The 21,507-nt window shown below is 38.6% G+C and overlaps 2 protein-coding genes across 2 annotated transcripts in view; both read right to left on the bottom strand.

Annotated features, from left to right (window-relative positions):
• LOC145912030 (uncharacterized) overlaps window positions 1-21,507 on the bottom strand; it is a 227,957-nt gene that overhangs the window by 49,381 nt on the left and 157,069 nt on the right. The gene's annotated exons all lie outside the window — the stretch shown is intronic.
• Window positions 18,366-21,008, bottom strand: LOC145910421 (uncharacterized). Its single transcript, XM_082997542.1, has 6 exons — window positions 20,849-21,008; window positions 20,438-20,573; window positions 20,096-20,375; window positions 19,814-19,935; window positions 19,601-19,755; window positions 18,366-19,023 (listed from the first exon to the last, which is right to left on the bottom strand). The coding sequence occupies exons 1-6, from the start codon at window positions 20,888-20,890 to the stop codon at window positions 18,754-18,756; spliced, it is 1,005 nt and encodes a 334-aa protein (XP_082853668.1). The 5' UTR covers window positions 20,891-21,008; the 3' UTR covers window positions 18,366-18,753.

Below are 21,507 nucleotides of genomic sequence, written 5' to 3'. Positions count from 1 at the left end.
CACTGGTCAAAGGCGCCCGCGAGGCATGTCAGGGCGGACCAGCAACCGTTTCGAGTCGAGGTTATTGATTCAGAGTCAGGGCGGTCGTTTGTAATTACTTTTGCACACGTTTGTGTTGTCCTTTTGTACGTGGGAATCCGGTAACGAATATAAACAATGCCAATATTACACTTTACATATTAATAATACAATGTGTTCGCTACAGTCTTTATTCGATTAGAAACAAACATTGCTATCTCACAGTGATAAGCCCAGAACAGGGCAAATTGCAAGTTGATATTTAAACGCTTTGATAGCGTTATGTGTTAAAAATATATTGGTTTAGTTGTAAAGCTCAACATAAACTTGGAGGAACAGCAATATGGTCACACAAATCAAACTAGTGCACTCGTTCCAGTATTGGCTGTTATATCTCTAATACAAGACGGCAAAAGTAGGACCGACAATAAACATCTTAATGAGATGAAGCATCTTGTTGTTATACTTTCGAAACTTCATTATGGGTGTTCATGTTTACTAAGAGATATGGCATATGCTGGAATGATTGGTTACCTTCATTTGTGTTTTACGCTGTTATCTCGCTTCTCGAATACGTACAGTTAACAATTCAATTTCTTTAATTTGCCGTGTCAGTCTCTGGTATATGCCTATAATGCTTGCTGGTGCACTGTTCTTGTAAGAGACTGACTGGCAAATAACTTTATTATAGCACGAACTTTCGCGAGCTTGATCTCGCTTCTTCAGGTGCAGTAAATGGCGTGTCAAATAAAATGCGGAACGTCGTTAAAACAAGAAAGAAAAACGGAGAAAAACGTACGAAAAGGTGATCATTGTTGGACACTCCGATACAGACGAAAATGACTACCGACCCAGCATGGTAGACAAGGAGATGACAAGAGCGACGACCGTCCCACGAGACCTGCTTATTGAAGAGAAGCAGTGTGTTAGCAAAAACACACGTATCCCCATCGTCGTCACATACAATAAACCGATGCGACGACTGAAAAAAATCGCAAAAGACCTACAGCCCATCCTGCATGGTGATAGCAGACTGTGTGCAGTGTTCCCGCAGCTTCCGGTTGTCGTTGATCGCCAACCACTAAACCTGAGAACAATGTTAATTAACACGGTCACAACAACCAAGGAGAACTTTGGGACATACCCATGTGGAGACGCGAGGTGCAGTCTGTGCCATCTGATAAACCGGGCTAATCACCTCGTTTCAAAACGGAGGCAACACTTTTCACCACGGGGAACATTTTCCTGCAGGTCGACCAACGTCATTTACGTTATAACGTGTGCGCGCGGTCCACTAGCTTTGTACATTGGGCAAACCGGACAAACACTACGACAACGGATGAACGGACACAAGAGTGATATTCGGCACAAGAATACCGAGAAACCAGTAGATGCTCATTTCAACGACCCGGACCACAGTGCGGAAGACATGAGAGTTATGGTTCTGCAGAAAGTAAGGAGAAGAACTAGACAAGCAAGAGAGACGGCGCAACAACGCCATATCAAAAAGTTTGACTCTGTCAATCACGGTCTCAATAGACCAACAATGATCACCTTTTCGTGCGTTTTTCCCTTTTTTCATTCTTGTTTTAGCGACGTTCCGCATTTTATTTGACACGGCATTTACTGCACCTGAAGAAGCGAGATCAAGTTCGCGAAAGCTCGTGCTATAATGAAGTTATTTACCAGTCAGTGTCTTACAAAAACAGTGCACCAGCAAGCATTATAGTAACAACTCGTTATTGGCACAGGACTTGTTGGGGTAAAAAGGGCACGATTTAGGGTTTTTCCGGAAATCAGTCATAAACCTCCAACAAGTGGTTCTTTTTGATCAAGTCCGCTGCGTTATGTGTAACAACACGGTACTAAATTTGTTTGCGCATCGTCTGTTTGATATTCTCGGGTTTAAAGTTCTCCAACTCGGGTCTGACGTTTATTTACGGACATACAAATTGTGCACACGAGTATACCGGGTGATTATTAATCGACGCCGTTTATCGAGACGGCGTGAAAGCAAAATACTTTTGCGTCGTTTGACAAGGGTCTGTGCTATTGGTGTGTGATTTTTTTCCTATTGCCCGTGTGCAAAACAATCTGCTTATTCGTTGTTATATCATAGTTAGTCATAATAATTCTTCAAAAGTAATTCGGGCCACAGAGAAAGTGTGAATGATCAAACTATAAATTTGAAGCTTTTGAGCGTCGAAATTTGGTTGCATGACGTCGCCTAAGGAGGATATAGTGATAGTGAAGTATTGCATGCTGGCAAATTCATACTTCAGCAGTCGCTTTTCTAATTAACTGATCCCGTCGAAACCAAGGGACGAAAACGTGTTCTTTATATAGTTAATTCATATCTGGGTATTTGGAGCACATGTCAACATAGCCTTCATCTCATTACATCATACAATTCAGTTGGGCCTTGTTTGATCTCGTTGGGTGATTAACAAAATATAGTTTCGCCATCAGCACACAAAGACTTCATGACGTCAATACAGCTTGACAAACAAAACCTTCGTGCAACACCTAGCAACTGCTTGGATGTTTGACGCCACCGAATGACGACTTATGTTACTTGCGCCACTGAACCCAATTTGTACAGATGCAGTATTGATGTTAACAAGCAGATCTTAAATTGAAACCAGTTTCAAGGCTCAGCAACGCTAGATTTTCCAGCACAGATAGACATGAAATACGAACAACAAAACAATTATTTAAACACTTTTAACCAAGACAAAAAAAAATTGTAGTGTGAAATTGCAATGAAATTGTATTTTTATTTTAAGGTAAATAGTGTTTGATACAACATGGAATCGGAAAAAAATTTAGCCGAGAAATTGAAATATGATTACTGCTATAATGGAGTAGAAGCAGACCCCAAAGAATCGGCAAAGATTCTGCACAAACTGGGATTATTATATCAAGAAAAAAGTCCGAACAAGGTATGCCTTCTCCAAAGCGCTGCATTACTAACTTCAGCCATACTAAGAAAACCAGATAACGTAGCGGATATTGAAAAAGATCTGGCCAGGTTGTGTTTGCACATTTTAACTTTAGCCAAGGCTTCAAATCAGAACATCCTCTTGATTGACGATGCCGTGAAGGAGGCAAAGCAAAAAATTAAAATGCTCAGAGAAACAACAGATAAGAAACTAAAACATTTGGGTCCAATAAGCGATACTTTGAAGGGATGGAAACTCGAGCAATTACGAAAAGTGCGATCGAAATATATCAGAAATCTGCAGAAAGATATTTCCAACCAATACAAAGATATTATGCAAAGTATAGCAGGTCATGTAGTCAACGTATTGGGTAAACCGCCTTGCAAGTTTTCAGTAGTTGGAATGGGGTCAATAGCTAAAGAAGAAATAACTCCCTATTCTGATTTTGAACATATCATTGTTTTAGAGGAGGGAATTCAAAATGTTCAAAGTTACGGCAAAATTATGGAGTATTTTAGATGGTTTGCCACACTGCTTCTATTGATCATCATTCTAGTGGGGGAAACCGTGTTGTCATTTTTGTGTATTCCGTGTTTAAATCATCCACTTGAAGAAGAAAATAATTGGTTTTATGACAAATACACTCCATGTGGAATTAGGCCTGATGGATTTGCACCGCATGCAAGTAAAAATCCTTTGGGAAGACAAACCATAACACACGACAAACCCTGGATAAATGAGTTAATCAAGCCAGTAAGTGAGATGGTGAAGTACTTGGAAAGTGAAGAAGGGTTGAAAGAAGGATATCACTTGGCAGATATGTTGACAAAAACCTCCTTCGTATATGGAGATTTTACCATCTTCGAGCAGTTCGAAATGCGCGTTAAGCAAAGTCACAAAAAAAGCTCTTTGGGGTGTCTAATGTTGAACAAATAAAGAAGGATTTACAACAGTTCCAAACAGGGGATATGAAAAACTATTCGAAATTAGATGTAAAGCGTTTTTTTTATCGAGGTTCTTCCTTGTTTGTTCATGCACTTGGCAAGTTACATGGCTGTGAGCAAAACAATGGGTTTTTGTTGATTGATGAAATATTTCAGCGTCAGTTTATCAAAGAGGCTGATTATGAGGTGCTTCAATTCTGTTTGGCTGTTGCATGTGAAGCCCGACTGAGAACCTACAGCAATACTTCATCTCAAAACGATGTTCATTATCTGTCTCGCTTGACAGAATTTGGTTGGCCATCTTGTGTCACAGATTTGGCAAACGATGTTGGGTCTAGAGCACTAGTTGACTGTTTAAGCATATCACAGTGCTTACAAGATCATGTTGAGAGATGCTTTACAACAAGAACAGATGCGGCGTTCAGTGCTGCTGAATCTCGTAAATATCAACTTACTATTGCATTGTCTTTAGGCTTATTTGAGTTTGTTCTTCAATTGGTAAAAGAAAGCAATATTCCACCAAAACCAATACATGACAGAGGTATTTATCTTATAGGCAAGTTATGTGCGTTAAAATGTACGAAACAGTACGTGGAGTGTTTGCAACTAGTCAATATTCTTCTTCGAATTCAAAGAAAATGTAATATGAATGAATCAAACCAATTTACTTTGCTTCTGAATGTTGGTGGTGCCACATGTTTGTTACTTACCGGCAAACAAAAAAGAGCTCTGAAGTATTTGCGTAAAGCAAACAAAATCCTACATTTCTCACCACATATTGTTGACAAAGAATTAAAAGCTCGCATTTCCTTCGAACTGACGGGAAGATGTTTTCTTGAACTAGGACGGGTGCAAAAGGCTTTAAAATACTTTGATCTGGGTTACAAATTAAATGGGATGTCGCAAGATGGCAGTCTTAATTATTGTTGGTGTTTATTAAGATTGTCAAAATTTGACAAATTGAAACTTGTCGCAGAAGACCTGATAATTCAACGCAAATCTTTGCATGTCAATGAAAATGTTGACATATATATCAATATGGCAAATACCTTATTAAGTGTGTGCTGTCAGGAAAGTGGATACTTTAATAGTCTGCCCATATTAAACAAACTATTTGACCATTCAGACGCAACAGCCTTTGCAAGTTCATCAGAGGATTATAACTTCGATATAAATGGAAGTATGACTGTTTACTATAAATTGATGACGTGTATGAAGCAAGCTGGTAAACATCAAAAAGAAAATAATTGGGGTATAGCTCTGTGTCATCTTAAGCATGCTGAAGTGCTGCTTTCAGAGTTTGATTTGCTAAATGTGATACTTTCAAAGATGAAAATCCCTTTCAATGAAGACTATTTACGAGTGCGTTTGTTCGTTCCTATCATAGACTGTCTTGTGAAACTAAACAGACCAACTGAGGAATTGTTTTATGCAAAAAGAATGTTTCGCTGTTCTTTAAATCTGAATCTGTCGCTTGGTTTTGATGTGTGCATTAATCCCGCATTTCTACTGGTTGTGGTACTTTTCAAATGTGGTCACTACAGAGATTGCTTCTATGCTGCAAAACATACTTTAACGTTGTGCCAATTTTTTCCATGGGAAAATTTCTGCACTGATTTCAGATTTCGAGCAACTGTAAAATATTTACAAACTTGCGAAGAGAAGCTGGGTATTTCGTCCTCTCTTCCATACGATTGCACCCCATCAGTTTACTTTCTGCCAGAAAAAAATACGGAAATTTTAACGGCCATGAAAGATATAGCAAGCAGAAGTGTCAGTGTTGGTGGAAATGACGTGCGACCTTTGGAATTTTCGCCACTGTTAACATTTTTTGGGTTGTAGCGTCATCGAAATCTGTTATTGTGCTTTGATGGTAGTTTTTATGGGTCGGCGTGTATAAAACCTAAAGAAAACGCCTTGTTGCAAAATGAGGAAGAAAATCGATCAACGAAACCAGTCGCAATTTGCCACCAGCTTTATTGTATTACTTGGAACAGATTGTAAATTGTTTAGCATCGATTTGAGATTTTAATATTGCTTGTATCAGTAGAGGCAAAAGCAAATTGTCTTAAACTATTATGTATGTACTAGGAAAATTTCTAGGAAACTTACAAGTAGGCTACCTGATAAAAGCTTATTGAAACCATCATAAATGTTTGTGTAAATACAAATCTATAGCCTCCACTCTGTCAAAAGCGTTTTGATTGTTTAAAGTTATGTTAGAAGTTTTCATGACGTTTTCTTCTGTTCCGCTAATTTTTTCTGCACCGGGATTCGAACCCTGGTTGACCTGGCCAAGTATTTCGATCAGGCTTGGAATGTGGGTCGGGCAATTAAATTGTGTTGCCAATACATTTATGATTACTCCGCAGCGACATCTGGCCGCCACAAATCTGAATTATGAAGCCATGATGGGTATTCATTTTAAATCCCTGTGAGGCATCCCGTAAGTTTATTCCTGTCATTGATATCCTGTTGAGTTGAAACTTTGTTGTGGTCGAAATACATTTGTAACAGCAAACAGAATTAAAGCTAGACATGGTCAGGTTTTAAAGAGTCGTAACCGATCCATTTTCTTGCACATTTGAAATGTCAAATAGCTTCCGTTAGTGGCTTTGCTAGCGAAAGTGCGTTTAAAGTACTCGAAATTAATTGCTTCTCCACACACGTGAAATTATTTTGTCTAAATATTTACCTATTGATTTTTTTTCTTTCAACCCTTCTTCACTGTAATTGGTCATCTCGCTTACTGCCAAATTATTTCATTGATCCAAGGCTTCCCTGATGTTTTTGTTTACCTTCCCAGTGCATGTTTGTGGTCATTTGGTGCAAATACATCATGTTTTATTCCACACGAAGTTCATTTGTCATATGACCAATTCTCTTCTGCCGAAAGAGAACGATTTTGATATTTCACCAACCTATTGGTAGGCGTCCAAAATAACTGGCTCCTTCAAATTTGCCCAAGAAGTATTTAAAACCAGGAAACTGACTCAAAACCGCTAAAAGCGTCGCACCGTTACTTTGCTGCCACATTCTACTTAGTCAACACACGCTAGATGGCGCAATCTGTCCATATACCTGGCGCTTACACAGATCTTGTAATATACTTCTAAAGACACCCTTTGCACACATGCTCCATATGGTTGTGGAAATTATTTTGCCCACTTTTCTTCTGCAACTGTTCCAATCCGTAACAATTCAATTTATTTTTCTCGTAATGTTTGCACAAAATTAACGAGAATCTAACAGCTATGAACCGAAAGCAGTTGTGGAAACGCTGACCGGAGAAAGTGGAGGGATTAAATCAAATTATGGGGGGATGCACGTTAAGAAAGAAAAAAGTCGTATTTGTTGTGGTTGAAGATAACACCAAGTTTTAAATGCCAATACTGTATGTCTTGTATGTCATTGCGCAAACAAAGCCGAATTAAATGTGTAAAATTTTGCTTTAAACTTTTATTTTGGAGCAATGATTTATTGTTTGCAACAGAATGAATATTAATTGTCAACCAGCACAAGTAGCGCAAAGGCATTGGTATCGACATAACATCGGAATATCTGCACGTTGTTCGACAAAAATGCTCAGATGAATGTAAGGAAAAACTCGGCCATTGTTTCGTGGTAACCTTATAGTGCGAACCGCTGACGTACGACAATAAACAAAAGATACATGTAACACACAACAGAGACGTGGTTGGTGGTTTGAGAACAAGGTACGGCGAGGGTAAAAGGTCGTCGCTCGAACTGTTCGGTCCAAAACAGGGTTGTTGCTTGGTTACAATGTATTTACTTGTTGAAACAATCACACCTTATATCGACTGATGTTTTCATGGCGTAATAGAGTTTGTCAGTGAAAAACGCACGAATAAATGTAAATTTATATCTTTGTTAATGATAATTACCGGTTGCGGTAGTTATTTTGTCTCCACGCAGAAATAAACAGACCATTACGCCATTACAGACAATCCTCTGCACTAAATGAAAGGTGTACCTGTCGCGTTTTGTGCACAATCTAAAAGATCACAGTTGCTAGTAAATTGAACACCTTTTCATTGTAGTGTTTTGGTTACGTATAACGCGCACCTTGGACCATGCTTTTTCAATCCTTTGTACCGGTAAGTTTAAGGCAAACTTAAATTCCAAATTTAACGTGATTTTGAGTTGCGTATAACTGGTTCCATATTCAGTCGTTCAAAGTAAACCACATTTCTTCATTTAAAGCGCCAATGAAATGAAAAGTTATGGGCATGTTTTATTTTCTGGATATTGTTTGGTTTTCATAAACCCAATATCCCGTATTCAAAATCAAGTTGCACATGGATATGAAATTCGAAATTGTGTAAATTTACCACATGGAACCGCTGCACATAGAGTACCGAACCTCAAATTTAACAGATTCATTGTAGAGCACGAGCATAAGGAAGCGATATATTGTTTTAAATTTTCTCCCATTCTAACAAACATTTGGCCTTTTCTGTTTGACGCACAAGATCGCTCACTTCATGTTCTCTACGGCAGAGAGATGACGCAACGAACAAACGTCCATATCGGAAAGTGGAACAGATGAATTGAGCGTTTGTTAGGCGTTTTTAAACAAGTTAATAGAGTAAGCTATCACGCAAGCAAGGCAAGATCAAATGTGTGAAATTTTGCTTCGGATTTTGATATTCCACAAAACATATTCTGTTGAATGTAGAAAAACACTCATCACATTGTTTCGTGGTCATCCTTGTGCGAACCGCTGACGTACGACAATGAACAAAAGAGACTTGTTACACACAATAGAGACGTCGGTAGTTTGGGACAAGGCTCGACGGGGGTAAAATGTTGTCGCTCAAACCATAACAGGGTTGTTGCTTGGTTACAATGTATTTACTCGTTGAAACATTCATACGGCACATCGATTGATGTTTTCATGTCGTTATAGAGTTTGTCAGTAAAAAAAGACTCGAGTAAATGTATAATTTATATCTCTGTTCATGATTTACCGGTTCCGGCGGTTAAATTTACCATATGGAACCGCTGCACATAGAGAACCAAACCTCCAATTTATCCGACTCTCTGTAGAACACGAGCATAAAGAAGCGATATATTGTTTAAAATTTTCTCCCAGACTAACAGACCTTTGCCCTTTTCTGTTCGACGCACAGGATCGCTCACTTCATGTTCTCTACGACTGAGAGATGACGCAACAAACAAACGTCGATAACGGAAAGTGGATCAGAGGATTTAACGCTTTTTTGGCGTTTTTAAACAACTAAATGGAGTTTGCCATCGCCCATGCAAAGCGTAATAAAATGTGTAAAATTTTGCTTCCAATTTTTATTTTGGAGCAATGATTTTTTGTTTGCAACAGAATGAATATTAATTGTCAACCAGGACAAGTAGCGCAAAGGCATTGGTATCGACATAACATCGGAATATCAGCACGTTGTTCGACAAAAATGCTCAAATGAATGTAAGGAAAAACTCGAGGCATTGTTTCGTGGTAACCTTATAGTGCGAACCGCTGACGTACGACAATGAACAAAAGAGACATGTAACACACAACAGAAGCGTTGGTAGTTTCAGAACAAGGCTCGGGGAGGGTAAAAGGTCGTCGCTCGAACTGTTCGGTCCAAAAAAAGGTTGTTGCTTGGTTACAATGTATATACTTGTTGAAACAATCACACGGCATATCGATTGATGTTTTTATGGCGTAATATAGTTTGTCAGTGAAAAACGCTGGAGTAAATGTTTAATTTATTTCTTTGTTCATGATTTACCGGTTTCGGTGCAAACTCTCTCCACGCAGAAGTAAACATTTTGGTGTTCCACAAAACATGTTCTGATGAAAGAAAAACACTCGGGATATTGTTCCGTGGTAACCCTAGTGCGAACCGCTGACGTACGAAAATGAACAAAAGAGACATGTAACACACAACAGAGGCGTTGGTAGTTTTAGAACAAGGCTCGGCGAGGGTAAAAGGTCGTCGCTCGAACTGTTCGGTCCAAAAAAAGGTTGTTGCTTGGTTACAATGTATATACTTGTTGAAACAATCACACGGCATATCGATTGATGTTTTTATGGCGTAATATAGTTTGTCAGTGAAAAACGCTGGAGTAAATGTTTAATTTATTTCTTTGTTCATGATTTACCGGTTTCGGTGCAAACTCTCTCCACGCAGAAGTAAACATTTTGGTGTTCCACAAAACATGTTCTGATGAAAGAAAAACACTCGGGATATTGTTCCGTGGTAACCCTAGTGCGAACCGCTGACGTACGAAAATGAACAAAAAAGGCTTGTAACACATAACAGAGACGTCGGTAGTTTGGGAACAAGGCTCGGCGAGGAAAAAGGTGGCCACTCGAACCATTACAGTGTTATTTGTTGTTACGATGTATTAATTTGTTGAAACAAGTCACGCCGCATATCGATTGATGTTTTCAAGGCATAATATAAATTTCATTATTTAAGCAATGAATTTTTATTGAAGGTCAATTTTTCATACAACATGGAATCAGAAAAACACTTAGCCAAGAAATTGAAAAGTGATTACTGCTATAATGGAGTAGAAGCAGACCCCAAAGAATCAGCAACGATTCTGCACAAACTGGGATTATTGTACAAAGAAAAAAGTCCCAACAAGGTATGTCTTCTCCAAAGCGCTGCATTATTAACTTCAGCACTGGTAAGAAAACCAGATAACGTGAAGGATATTGAAAAAGATCTAAACAAGTTGTGTTTGCACATTTTAACATTAGCAGAAGCAGAGAATCCAGACACAGCATTGGTTGATGTTGCAGTGAAGGAAGCAAAACAGCAAATAAAAGTATTGAGGGAAACAACAAGCAAAAACCTGAAAACATTGGGTCCAATGCCTGATTCATTGAAAGGACAAATACTGAAGATCTTCAGAAAAATTAGATCCAAATATATTAGAAGATTACAGAAATATATTACCAACCAGTACAAATACATTATGAATTGTATAGCCAGCCATGTGGTCAGCATATTGGGTAAACCTCTGTGTATGTTTTCAGTAGTTGGAATGGGCTCCTTGGCAAGAGAAGAAATAACTCCTTATTCTGATTTTGAACACGTCATTATTTTAGAGGAAGGAATTCAAAATGTTCAAAATTACAGCAAAATTCTGGAGTATTTTAGATGGTTTGCAACACTGCTTCAATTGATCATCATTCGATTGGGGGAAACTGTATTGTCATTTTTGTGTATTCCGTGTTTAAATCATCCACTTGAAGAAGAAAATAATTGGTTTTATGACAAATACACTCCATGTGGAATTAGGCCTGATGGATTTGCACCGCACGCCAGTAAAAATCCATTAGGAAGGCAAACAGAAACACAAGATAAACCTTGGATAAATGAGTTAATCAAGCCAGTAAGTGAGATGGTGAAGTATTTGGATACTGAGGAAGGGTTAAAAGAAGGATATCTCTTGGCAGATATGTTGACAAAAACTTGCTTCGTATATGGAGACGTTATCATCTTCGAGCAGTTCAAAATGCGCGTTGAGCAAAGTCACAAACAAAATCCCTTTGGAGTGTCAAATGTTGAACAAATAAAGAAGGATTTACAACATTTCAAAATATGTAATTCGAGAAATGGTTTTAAATTCGATGTGAAGCGTTTTTTCTACCGAGGTTCTTCCTTGTTTGTCCACGCACTTGGCAAGTTACATGGATGTGAGCAAAACAATGGGTTTGCGTTGATTGGTGAAATGTTTCATCGTCAGCGTATTACGGACGATGATTATGAGAAGCTTCAATTCTGTTTAGCTGTTGCATGTGAGGCCAGACTAAGAATATACAGCACTGCTTCATCTCAAAACGATGTTTATTATCTGTCTATCTTCAAGCAAAATACTTCCCCATCTTGTGTCAAAGATTTGGCAAACGATGTTGGGTCTAGAGCACTAGTAGACTGTTTAAGCATATCATTGTGCTTGCATGAACATGTTGGGAGATGCATTACCTCAAAAACAGTTTCGGTGTTCTGTGTTGTTGAATCACATAAATATAAATTTATATTTACAATGCTGTTACACTTATCTGGGTTTCCTCATCAATTGGGGAAAAAAAGTCATGATTCACCAAATCAAATATTTGACGGAGATCATTTAGTCGAGTTGGATGATTCATGCCAGTACGTGGAGTATTTGAAACTAGTTTATCTTCTGTTGCATTATGCAAGAAATTGCAAAATGATAAAAGCAAAGCCATTTTCTTTTTTCATGTATGTCTGTGATGCCGCATGTTTCACAGTTATTGGCAAACTGAAGACAGCAGTTAAGTATTTGCGCAAAGCAAACAAAATCATGCATTTCTCTCCACATATTGTTGACGAAAAATATAAAGCTGACGTTTTCTCAATCCTGGGTATGTGTTTTGTTAAACAGAGACGGTTGCAAAAGGCCTCAAAATACTTAGATGTGGCTTACAAAATCAGGAAGTCGCCGGATGACAGTCTTTTTTATTGTTGGTGTCTATTGCGTTTGTCCAAATTTGACAAAGCGAAACTTGTTGCAGAAGACCTGATAATTCAACGCAAATCTTTGCATGTCAATGTAGATGTTGACATATACACTATCAAGGCACATACTATTTTGAGTGTGTGCTGTCAGGAAAGTGGATATTTTAACAATCTTCCCATATTGAACAAAATGTATAACCATTCAGACATACTAGCCTTTCTAAGTTTTACACAGGATTGTAACCTCGACAAAACGTTTGAAGCATGTTTAAATACTCAAGATAAAGTAGTAAAGTGTATGAAACAAGCTGATAAACATCAAGAACAAAATAATTGGGATATCGCCTTGTGTCATCTTAAGGAGGCTGAAATGCTGCTTACAGAGTTTGATCCAGTATTTGTGGCAATTTCAAAGATGAAATTCCCTATCAGTGGAGACTATTTGCGACTGTGTTTGTTTGAGTGTATCGTCCGCAATTTGGGGCAACTACAAAGACCATTTGAGAAATTGTTTTATGCGAAACGATGGTTTCGTTGTTCTTCAACTCTGGATATGTCGTATGGTTTTGATGAGCACATTAGTCCCGCAATTATGCTAGTTGTGGTACTTTTCCAATGTGGTCACTACAGAGACTGCTTTTGCGCTGCAAAACATACTATAAGGTTGTGCCAATTTTTTTCATGGGAAAATTTCTGCACTGATTTTAGATTTCGTGCAAGTGTGAAATATTTACAAACTTGCGAAGAGAAGCTGGGTATTTCGTCCTCTCTTCCATACGACTGCACCCCGTCTGTTTACTTTCTGTCAAACAAACATGAAAATTTTGTAACGGCCATAAATGATATATTGGATTGTGTCAGTGTTGGGAAAAAGAATGTACGACATTTGGAATTTTCGCCTCTGTTAAAATTTTCTGGTCTGTAACGTCCTTGAAATCTGTTATTGTGCCTTTTTTGTAACGACATGGATCGTTAGGGGGTATTTTTGCTATTTTGTGCGTCATTCTTGTTCCTATTCATGCGTGTCGTGTAAGGTAGACTTTCCAATCAAGATCGGTGTGCTTTCAATCAATAAAATGGTGAATTGGTGGAAGTAATTTGCTACAGTTTGCAAGTCTAGCTTTCACTTTGCTTTGCATCAAATGGCATCAAAATTACATCCCAGTTTTGCCCCAGTTTTGTGTTCCAACGTTTCCGACAGTTAACTACAAAATACGTCAGCCCAAACACATTCCTCGAAACACTCTGTTGTACCCGCAATAAGCAAACAAAAATAACCTGAAAACACTCTGTTAAAATGTTTCGCTGTCTGCTTTATGAAATTCATAGTTTATATATTTGTCAATGATGTGAGGGTTCCAATAATTTTACTCTCTCGAGAATAAGCAGGCCATGGCACCATTACGGACAATCGTCTGCACTAAATGAAAGGTATACCTGTCTGGCATTGGTTTTCGTGCATGCTCGTTTAAATGCTCTGAATATGTAAAAGCAACAAAAGAGAACTCGTTGCTTTGCAAAGTTTCGATCACACACCTTGCAGTAATTTACAATGGTTCGACGTTGTTTGATAGATCAACGAAACGGATCGCATTTTGCCACCAGTTTAATTGTATTACTTGTAACAGATTGTAAATTGTTTTGTAAAGATTTTAGATTTTAATATAGCTTGTAACAGTAGAGGCAAACGCAAATTGCCTTGAACTATTATGTATGTACATTCTAGGAAACTCACAAGTGGGCAACCTGATAAATGCTTATTGAAACCATCATAAATGTTTGTGTAAATAGAAATTTACAGCCTCCACTCTGTCAAAAGCGTTTTGATTGTTTAAAGTTATGTTAGAAGTTTTCATGACGTTTTCTTCTGTACCGCTTATTTGTTCTGCACCGGGATTCGAACCCTGGTTGACCTGGCCAAGTATTTCGATCATGTTTTCAACTTGGCATGTGGGTCGTGCAATTAACTGGTGTTGCCAATACATTTATGATTTCGCCTTACTCTGTAGCGACATCTGGCCGCCACAAGTCTGAATTATGAAGCCATGATGGGTATTCATTTTAAATCCCTGTGTGGCATCCCGTAAGTGTATTCCTATCATTGACAGCTTTGGTTGATGATAGAGTGAAGGAAGCAAAACAGTAAATAAAAGTATTGAGGGAAACAACAAGCAAAAATCTGAAAACATTGGGTCAAATACCTGATTCATTCACAGAAGAAAGACTAACGATCATCAGAAAAGTGCGATCTAAATATATTAGAAGATTACAGAAAGATATTACCAGCAAGTATAAATATATTATGAATTGTATAGCCAGTCATGTGGTCAGAATATTGGGTAAACCACCTTGCAAGTTTTCAGTAGTTGGAATGGGCTCCTTGGCAAGAGAAGAAATAACTCCTTATTCTGATTTTGAACACATTATTGTTTTAGAGGAAGGAATTCAAAATGTAAAAAGTTACTGCAAAAATTATGAAGTATTTTAGATGGTATGCCGCAGTGCTTCAATTAATTATCATTCGATTAGAGGAAACTGTACTGTAATTTTTGTGCATTCCTTATAAAATAAATCATTTTCTTCCAGACCAACATGCTGCCGAAATTGACAAGGCCGTGAATGATATATACGAGTATGAAGTTGGTGGAAGCAGCATGGCTGATTTAAGCACTTATTTACTACAGATGGCAAGAACCTAAGAAAGACACTAAAATGTTTCATCAAACTGACAAAAATCAAGATCTACTACAGAGACTGCTTTTGCGCTGCAAAACATACTATAAAGTTGTGCCAATTTTTTTCATGGGAAAATTTTTGCACTGATTTTAGATTTCGTGCAAGTGTGAAATATTTACAAACTTGCGAAGAGAAGCTGAGCATTTCGTCCTCTTTTCCATACGACTGCACCCCGTCTGTTTACTTTCTGTCAAACAAACATGAAAATTTTGTAACGGCTAAAATCAAGATCTACGTGCAATAAAATCATCACGGCACATAGGCGCCAAGCAATTGCCAATAAGCGATAGGAGACAACGTTTGTTTCGAATCAATTGAAGCCAACTTGTGTAAATCTGTTCAAGTGATTCAACACTCTAAAACTATGTAGTATTACCACTTCCAAAAATTCAAAAGGTGCTACACTTCATAATATTGTCCAAATCCTGTGGGCTGTATACAGAGGGCCCCTATTTTCGACAAATGGGGTCTCATCAGTGCAGCTTGGTGTGACTCTTTCTGTACGACGCTTAGGGCGAAAGAAAATGTGTTGAAAATGAGTTCCCGTTTTCGGTTAGATGGCATTTTCTTTGTCAAGCCCACTTGAGTGTTGTTTGTTGCTTTTGTGCGTAGTTAGGCTGCCATCATGCACAATGAAAATTTATTTGATTTGAGTTTAATATGCCAATAAAAGCATCATTTTCTTGAAGAAACTGATTACAACAAAATTGGCAAACTTTTATTCTGCTAAAAATCGCTAATTGTCTCTAAATGCCATTGTTTTTTCAGCACATTTTTGTTGTCCCTGGTAAACTTGATCTTCAATGCCAAACCAGAAAATCGTTTTTGAAAATTGCCACAGTCTTATTATTACCGTATCGTCCTTTTTTAAATAAATACGAATGGGCCTAGTAAAGATTTTTTTCAAAAACGATTTTCTGGATTTACATTGAAGATCAAGTTCTGCATTGAAGATCAAAAAAAATAGTGAGCTGCAGGCTGTTGGACACATCGAGCTTTAACTTTCTTTGCATGTTTGCGTGATCTTTGCATGTCCTTTTCAACGGCAACCAACCCCCACCAATTGACTGAAAAGAGCCATATCTGAACAAAGCGCGAATCTGGTTTATCCGAACTTTCCTGTCCACGCGATGATGACACAGGTCACCAAATTTTCTCCACGTAATCACGAAATACCGCATAATATATCGCCAAGCATAAGTAACAATCACAACAGATCAAGTGACTATAGTGATGAGATACGCACCAGCACGCAGCAGGACTGTAACCTTGAAAGTGAAGAGAGCAATATTATACATATTTGCAAACAGGTTTGATATTCATTTTCGTTTGGGCAAACCACGTTTATGTTAGATTCTTCAGCAACACGATTTTTTTTGTCACATCTTCAGCGGCAAGTTTTGCTTCATCGAACTGTGGCAGCTTCAATCGGCACTTACTTCACACCAGACTGGCTTCTGGTGACTTCCTTGCTTTGTAATTTAAGGTAATGTAATTTAGTGCCTTTTGTGGTCGTCCGAGAAAGAGAAAACATCTCCGAGTCCCGATTGCTGTTTCGTTTAAGTGCTTTTTGGCCGCCCCTGTGCTAAACCGTGCAGGCATGTGGCTTCATAGCGCCCTTAATAGGACAGTCGATGCGCAAGTCCATTAACAGCATCCTACTAATTATGCTGGGGAAAAAAACAAAAAACAACTTAAAATACTACCGGTGAGAAATAAAGTAAGGTTATTCTCTATCATCACGCTGTCACGTAATCTGGTTAAATTCCTCAAAGACTTTGTGTCGATAAAAACTTGGGGCCTGTCCGGACAGAGAAAATAATGTTCTGTTTTACGAGCATACATTGCCTCACTGATTCTACTTCTGTTCGGAGCGCCACAAATGGTGCTCACCTTCGTTGTTTTCCTTATTTCAAGTGGAACTATGGGAGACATTTTCTAAACGGTTTCTCAAAATGTAAAATGCCTTTGAAAGTTTTACACATGACAACTGGAGCAGCGATTCTCAACCTTGTCGCACTTTTGCAGAGCGGGAAAATTTAACAACTACGGCGACTCAGCGATTTTAATAATCTATTGATAGGTGCTGCAAAGGCTTGGCCTTCTTATACAGTACAATTTGTTTTCTTTGCTCATTTGTAAGATTAATGGCAAAAGTACGGGGCATTAATCGATGTGATTGTATTTAATGGAAGTGTACAAGTTTAAAAATATTAATCAACAATTTTCGAGAATCAACAAAGTAATAAGCCAGACTTGCAGAAACGGCATCACTAAACTTAAATACATTATGAAGTAGAGTATATTATATACATGTATGCTTTCAGTACACAACAAATAAGCGATAGTAACTCTTCCTCAAGTAAACATATATATTTTGAAAATACAAAAACAAAACTTGCTTCAACCGAAACCAATCGTGTTGTTAGATCCAATGTTGTAGATAGCCGACCCTTGTGTAATAGGATTGAATCAACATCATTGTAAAAAACAAAAATATACACACCAATGTAAGATTTTTTTTCCTTCGTTGTTTTTCTTCATGTTTTTTGCATCGTGCTTTAACTGTTTGGGCAAAGCTTATGTACTGATCTGAAACGTATGGCAATGAAACTATTTGGGTACTGTATTCGAGAGCACCTTCAAAGTTCTTTAATTTGATACAACAGTCTGCAGCGATCTTCAGCAGTTCTGGAAAAAATTCATTCAACTCTTCGTCACCATTACGTGCATTTTTTCGCACATCTTGTAGATAAGTTTCAGTAACAAGGAAACACGCTTCATAGTTTTTCCTTTGGCGGAATGTCTTTATCATCCTGTACATCAGTGGCAGCTCATCCGTTGGGTATTCCGACATAATATTACCTTTTCACTATTTCATGCAACAAACAAAATCCACGCGTGTATTCTTCACAAAAAGCAACTTCATTATAGGTTTAAACAGTTTATTTAAAATCACACGCAGCTACCTAGAATCGACAACCGTATTTCTGACAAATGGGGCCTCACAGTGCCTAACTGGCGCTTGTAACCAAATCAGTGGGCAACTCAATCTATTCACAGTTTAACAATAGGGTTTATGACTTTCCAGTTGTTGACATATCGTAAAGCGCAGAGTACAATACGTATGTAACGGACCATTTATGTGCGTATCTTTTAACGTCAACGAACTGGTGTCTTGTGTTTCGATGGAGAAACCGTTACACCCAAACCACCAATATTGATACAGTTAGATTTTTCGGAGATTGCTACATGTAAGTACACAAACGTCAACAAATGATAAACCCATGATTCCAGGCAATGACCTTTTCAGAAATTTTTTATTATGGGAACGGAACGAAACCATATAAATTACTTGTTTTATTGTTTGACCGCATCGGCATGTATTGAATTGCGCAACTCATTAACCCAAGTGTTCTGTTCGGTTCATGTTCTTCTTTTCCGAGTGTTTTCGTTTACCAGGATGTTGTGAAAATCTTCCTGGGATGTTAATTCCACCCAGCAAAACATAACATTATGGCAATTGTATTTAGGCTATTTTAACGTCTGTATGTCAATGAACAAAATTGTGCTTGGATCCTCAGTGTGCCTTTTCCGTTCGAAAAGTTTACATGAACAAACAATAACGCCTGTATTCTAACTAATATCAGGTACTTTACACACGCCATCAGTCACGTGATCCCGCTTGGCAGGTAAGAACTCTTTAGCCTCGGGCATTATTTCCCATACAACGTCCGATAAAAACTGTTTACTGTCTTTGGGAATATTGCTGTTAACACAAAGATTTTCAGCTAATAACACATGCTGAACCCAATCGGTGACGTAATCTTCCTTGGCATCATTATGTTGTGTTTTCGAGCCTTGGTTGAGAAACCCGAAGAAAGCGGCGGTGAAATAGAGCGACATCTAGTGATAAGAACAGGGATTTAATTGTCATCATTAAAGAATGCAACTTGAAGGCTTTCAAACTTTCCAACTAAATACTTTCAGGCATTAATTAAAATACCAAGCTAGAATCTTTTACAAACGACCGCCGTCTTTGGGCAATATTATGAACAATTACAGGCAAACGGATTGCAGCAGCCTTACGGAAAGTTATGCTCGTAGACGGTGCGCACTATGGCCATCATCGATGGTTAATGAATCGCCAAAATTAACGACAAAAGACAAAAGCAATTTCGTGTTTGCAAACACTGAGGATGCCCGCGCATGCAAACTTGCGTGTATATAATAAAACCAGATAACTTCTATTCTAGCATTAACCTATTACGTGGAGAGAAGGCTGTGGATTTACTACATATGTGCATGATAGCGCTGCCGGATAATCGTTTAACATTATGGATAGAAAGCACAATTTTAGGCCCAACAGGGATTCTGCCACGAAATTACCGCTACATCCCTGCTTATGTGCAACAGTTAACCAGAAGATAAACCAATAACTCCATTAACGTGAAATTATATTGAGACCAATTAGTATTCTTACCTGGTAAAGAACTTGTTTCACTGTTGGGTTGCTGCTGGTCATTGCAGCATTCGACTTCGATACTTCCAAAGCTTCTTCGTAAGCGCCCGGCATATCATGGAGGTTGACTTTGATTTCGGTTTTCAAAATATCAGTTAAATGTCGTTGCAGTATGTCTGCAAGGGAAAACAGAGGTAAAGTATGCAGATATTTTTACCACAGAAATGCTATTACCAGGTTCTTTTGCCAATAAAGGACTTGGATGCGAAAACGAATTCTCCAGAGACATGTCATCGTCAGAACTTGTTTTGGATGAAAAGTTTGTGACAAGTATTTCATGGATGTGCATTGCAGCCCTTCACAACACAAATTGTACTATACTACTAAATGTACAAGATTTTAATGCATTTTTCAATTTGTGACAAATCAATGCGTGTCTTACGATTATACCAAGTGATCTGCGATTAACCTTTACCAAACAAATGTTGGCGAACACCCAAACCAACATAAACTCACCTATACACCGCAGCTTCCTTTTCGAAAGCTTTCGCCGCAGCGTCACCTTGCTGCCACATGCCTGTTCGCAGACACACGCTAGAGAGCGCTCTGCGTCCATATTCTCGCGCTTCCACTGGTTTATCGACCGTTTTCAGGAGCGTGTAAGCAGCGAAAAGTGCCTGAAGCTCATCTTTACCCATCACTGGTTTAACAGTGGCTCGGTGGGAAATACACTCTGCTGATCGGATGTAGTCGCCGATAGACGCAAAGCACTTTGCCGCCATATCGTGGCTTCCCCCTGTTGTCAACGACATTTACAAGCCGTAGATTTAGGCTGTTTTAAGTCTGTCCTCCGCTCACCTATTTTGAGTTTATTTGCCCAGAGTCGAACCGTTTCTATGAGGAGAGGGTCGTCGTCAAGCAACCGAGCGCGAGCCAATCCAACTGCTTCGCGATAATGTTTGTTGTCGCGTAGCAACGTAACCGCTTCCCGGACCTGAAAAAACGTTATTTCTCTCTTCGCCACTTGCTTAACTTTAATGTCGCTGCAGAAATAAAAGCCAAACGATAAATTACTACTGATGCTGCCAGGCTTGTTTTATTGCTGCAATAATAATTTTATTATATCGACGTTTCGGCCACCATGCAGCAGCCTTCATCAGGATGTAAAAATGCGAATACTGCAATGTGCACAATGTTAAGGCACACAAACTGAGCAAAACGCTTAGTCGAAAAAGAAGAAAAAAATAATAAATTTACATTTGCACCCACCTTGTTGCAAGCAACCAAGTACTGTGATGCGTGCATGTGCATTCCACTCTTTACAAACTGATCGGCAAACGCTTGAGCCGCGTGCTGCCATACGTCATATCCGGCGAGGGGAGCTAGCGCCACCAGCTGGTCAGTGAGGTCTTCGCGTTCAATCGCTTCTTCAATGGCACCTGGGCATCACAGTGGATATTATGTCGGTGCAGAGGATTAAGTTAAAGCAGATGTACTTGCCCACAATGTCGCCTCTCCACGACTTGATTGTGTATGAACCGTCCAGGTTTTCCATTTCAGAAAGCTTTTGTTCTTCTTGGTGGAACATTCTTAATGGAAAGGAAACCGGAGTTTTAATAGTCGCGGTAACTATTGATTAAAAAACGGTGGCATATCGGATTAAACAAACATTTTTAGACGTACTTCTACATGTTGCAATTACAAAGATATTAGGTGTAGAAAAACAGCATGTTTTTAATTGCTTTAAAATTTTTGCGTACGGAAGGTTTGCAAAATTCATATTGAATTAACAAGTAACCATGCCGTGCAACATGCCCTTTTGCTGCGACTGATACAACTGTCATCACTGCCATTTATTGCTCTCTTACCTGAAAGCAGTGACACGGTTTCCGTACAGACCCAAGTTCGTTCTTTCATCGACCACAGAT

Source organism: Ascidia mentula, chromosome 8 (genome assembly GCF_947561715.1).
Source record: "Ascidia mentula chromosome 8, kaAscMent1.1, whole genome shotgun sequence".
Classification (NCBI taxonomy): Eukaryota; Metazoa; Chordata; class Ascidiacea; order Phlebobranchia; family Ascidiidae; genus Ascidia; species Ascidia mentula.
Note: the sequence above shows the minus strand (reverse complement) of the source record. Positions and strands in the feature narration are given on the sequence as shown.

Bases quoted from the DNA above. Each gene is read 5' to 3' on its own strand.
- LOC145910421 (XM_082997542.1), bottom strand. From the start codon at position 20,890: ATGCACATGCACGCATCACAGTACTTGGTTGCTTGCAACAAG. The intron at 20,376-20,437 runs GTGAGCGGAGGA...CGTTGACAACAG, and splicing joins GGCAAATAAACTCAAAATAG to GGGGAAGCCACGATATGGCG. The intron at 19,024-19,600 runs GTAAGAATACTA...TCTTATCACTAG, and splicing joins TGAAACAAGTTCTTTACCAG to ATGTCGCTCTATTTCACCGC.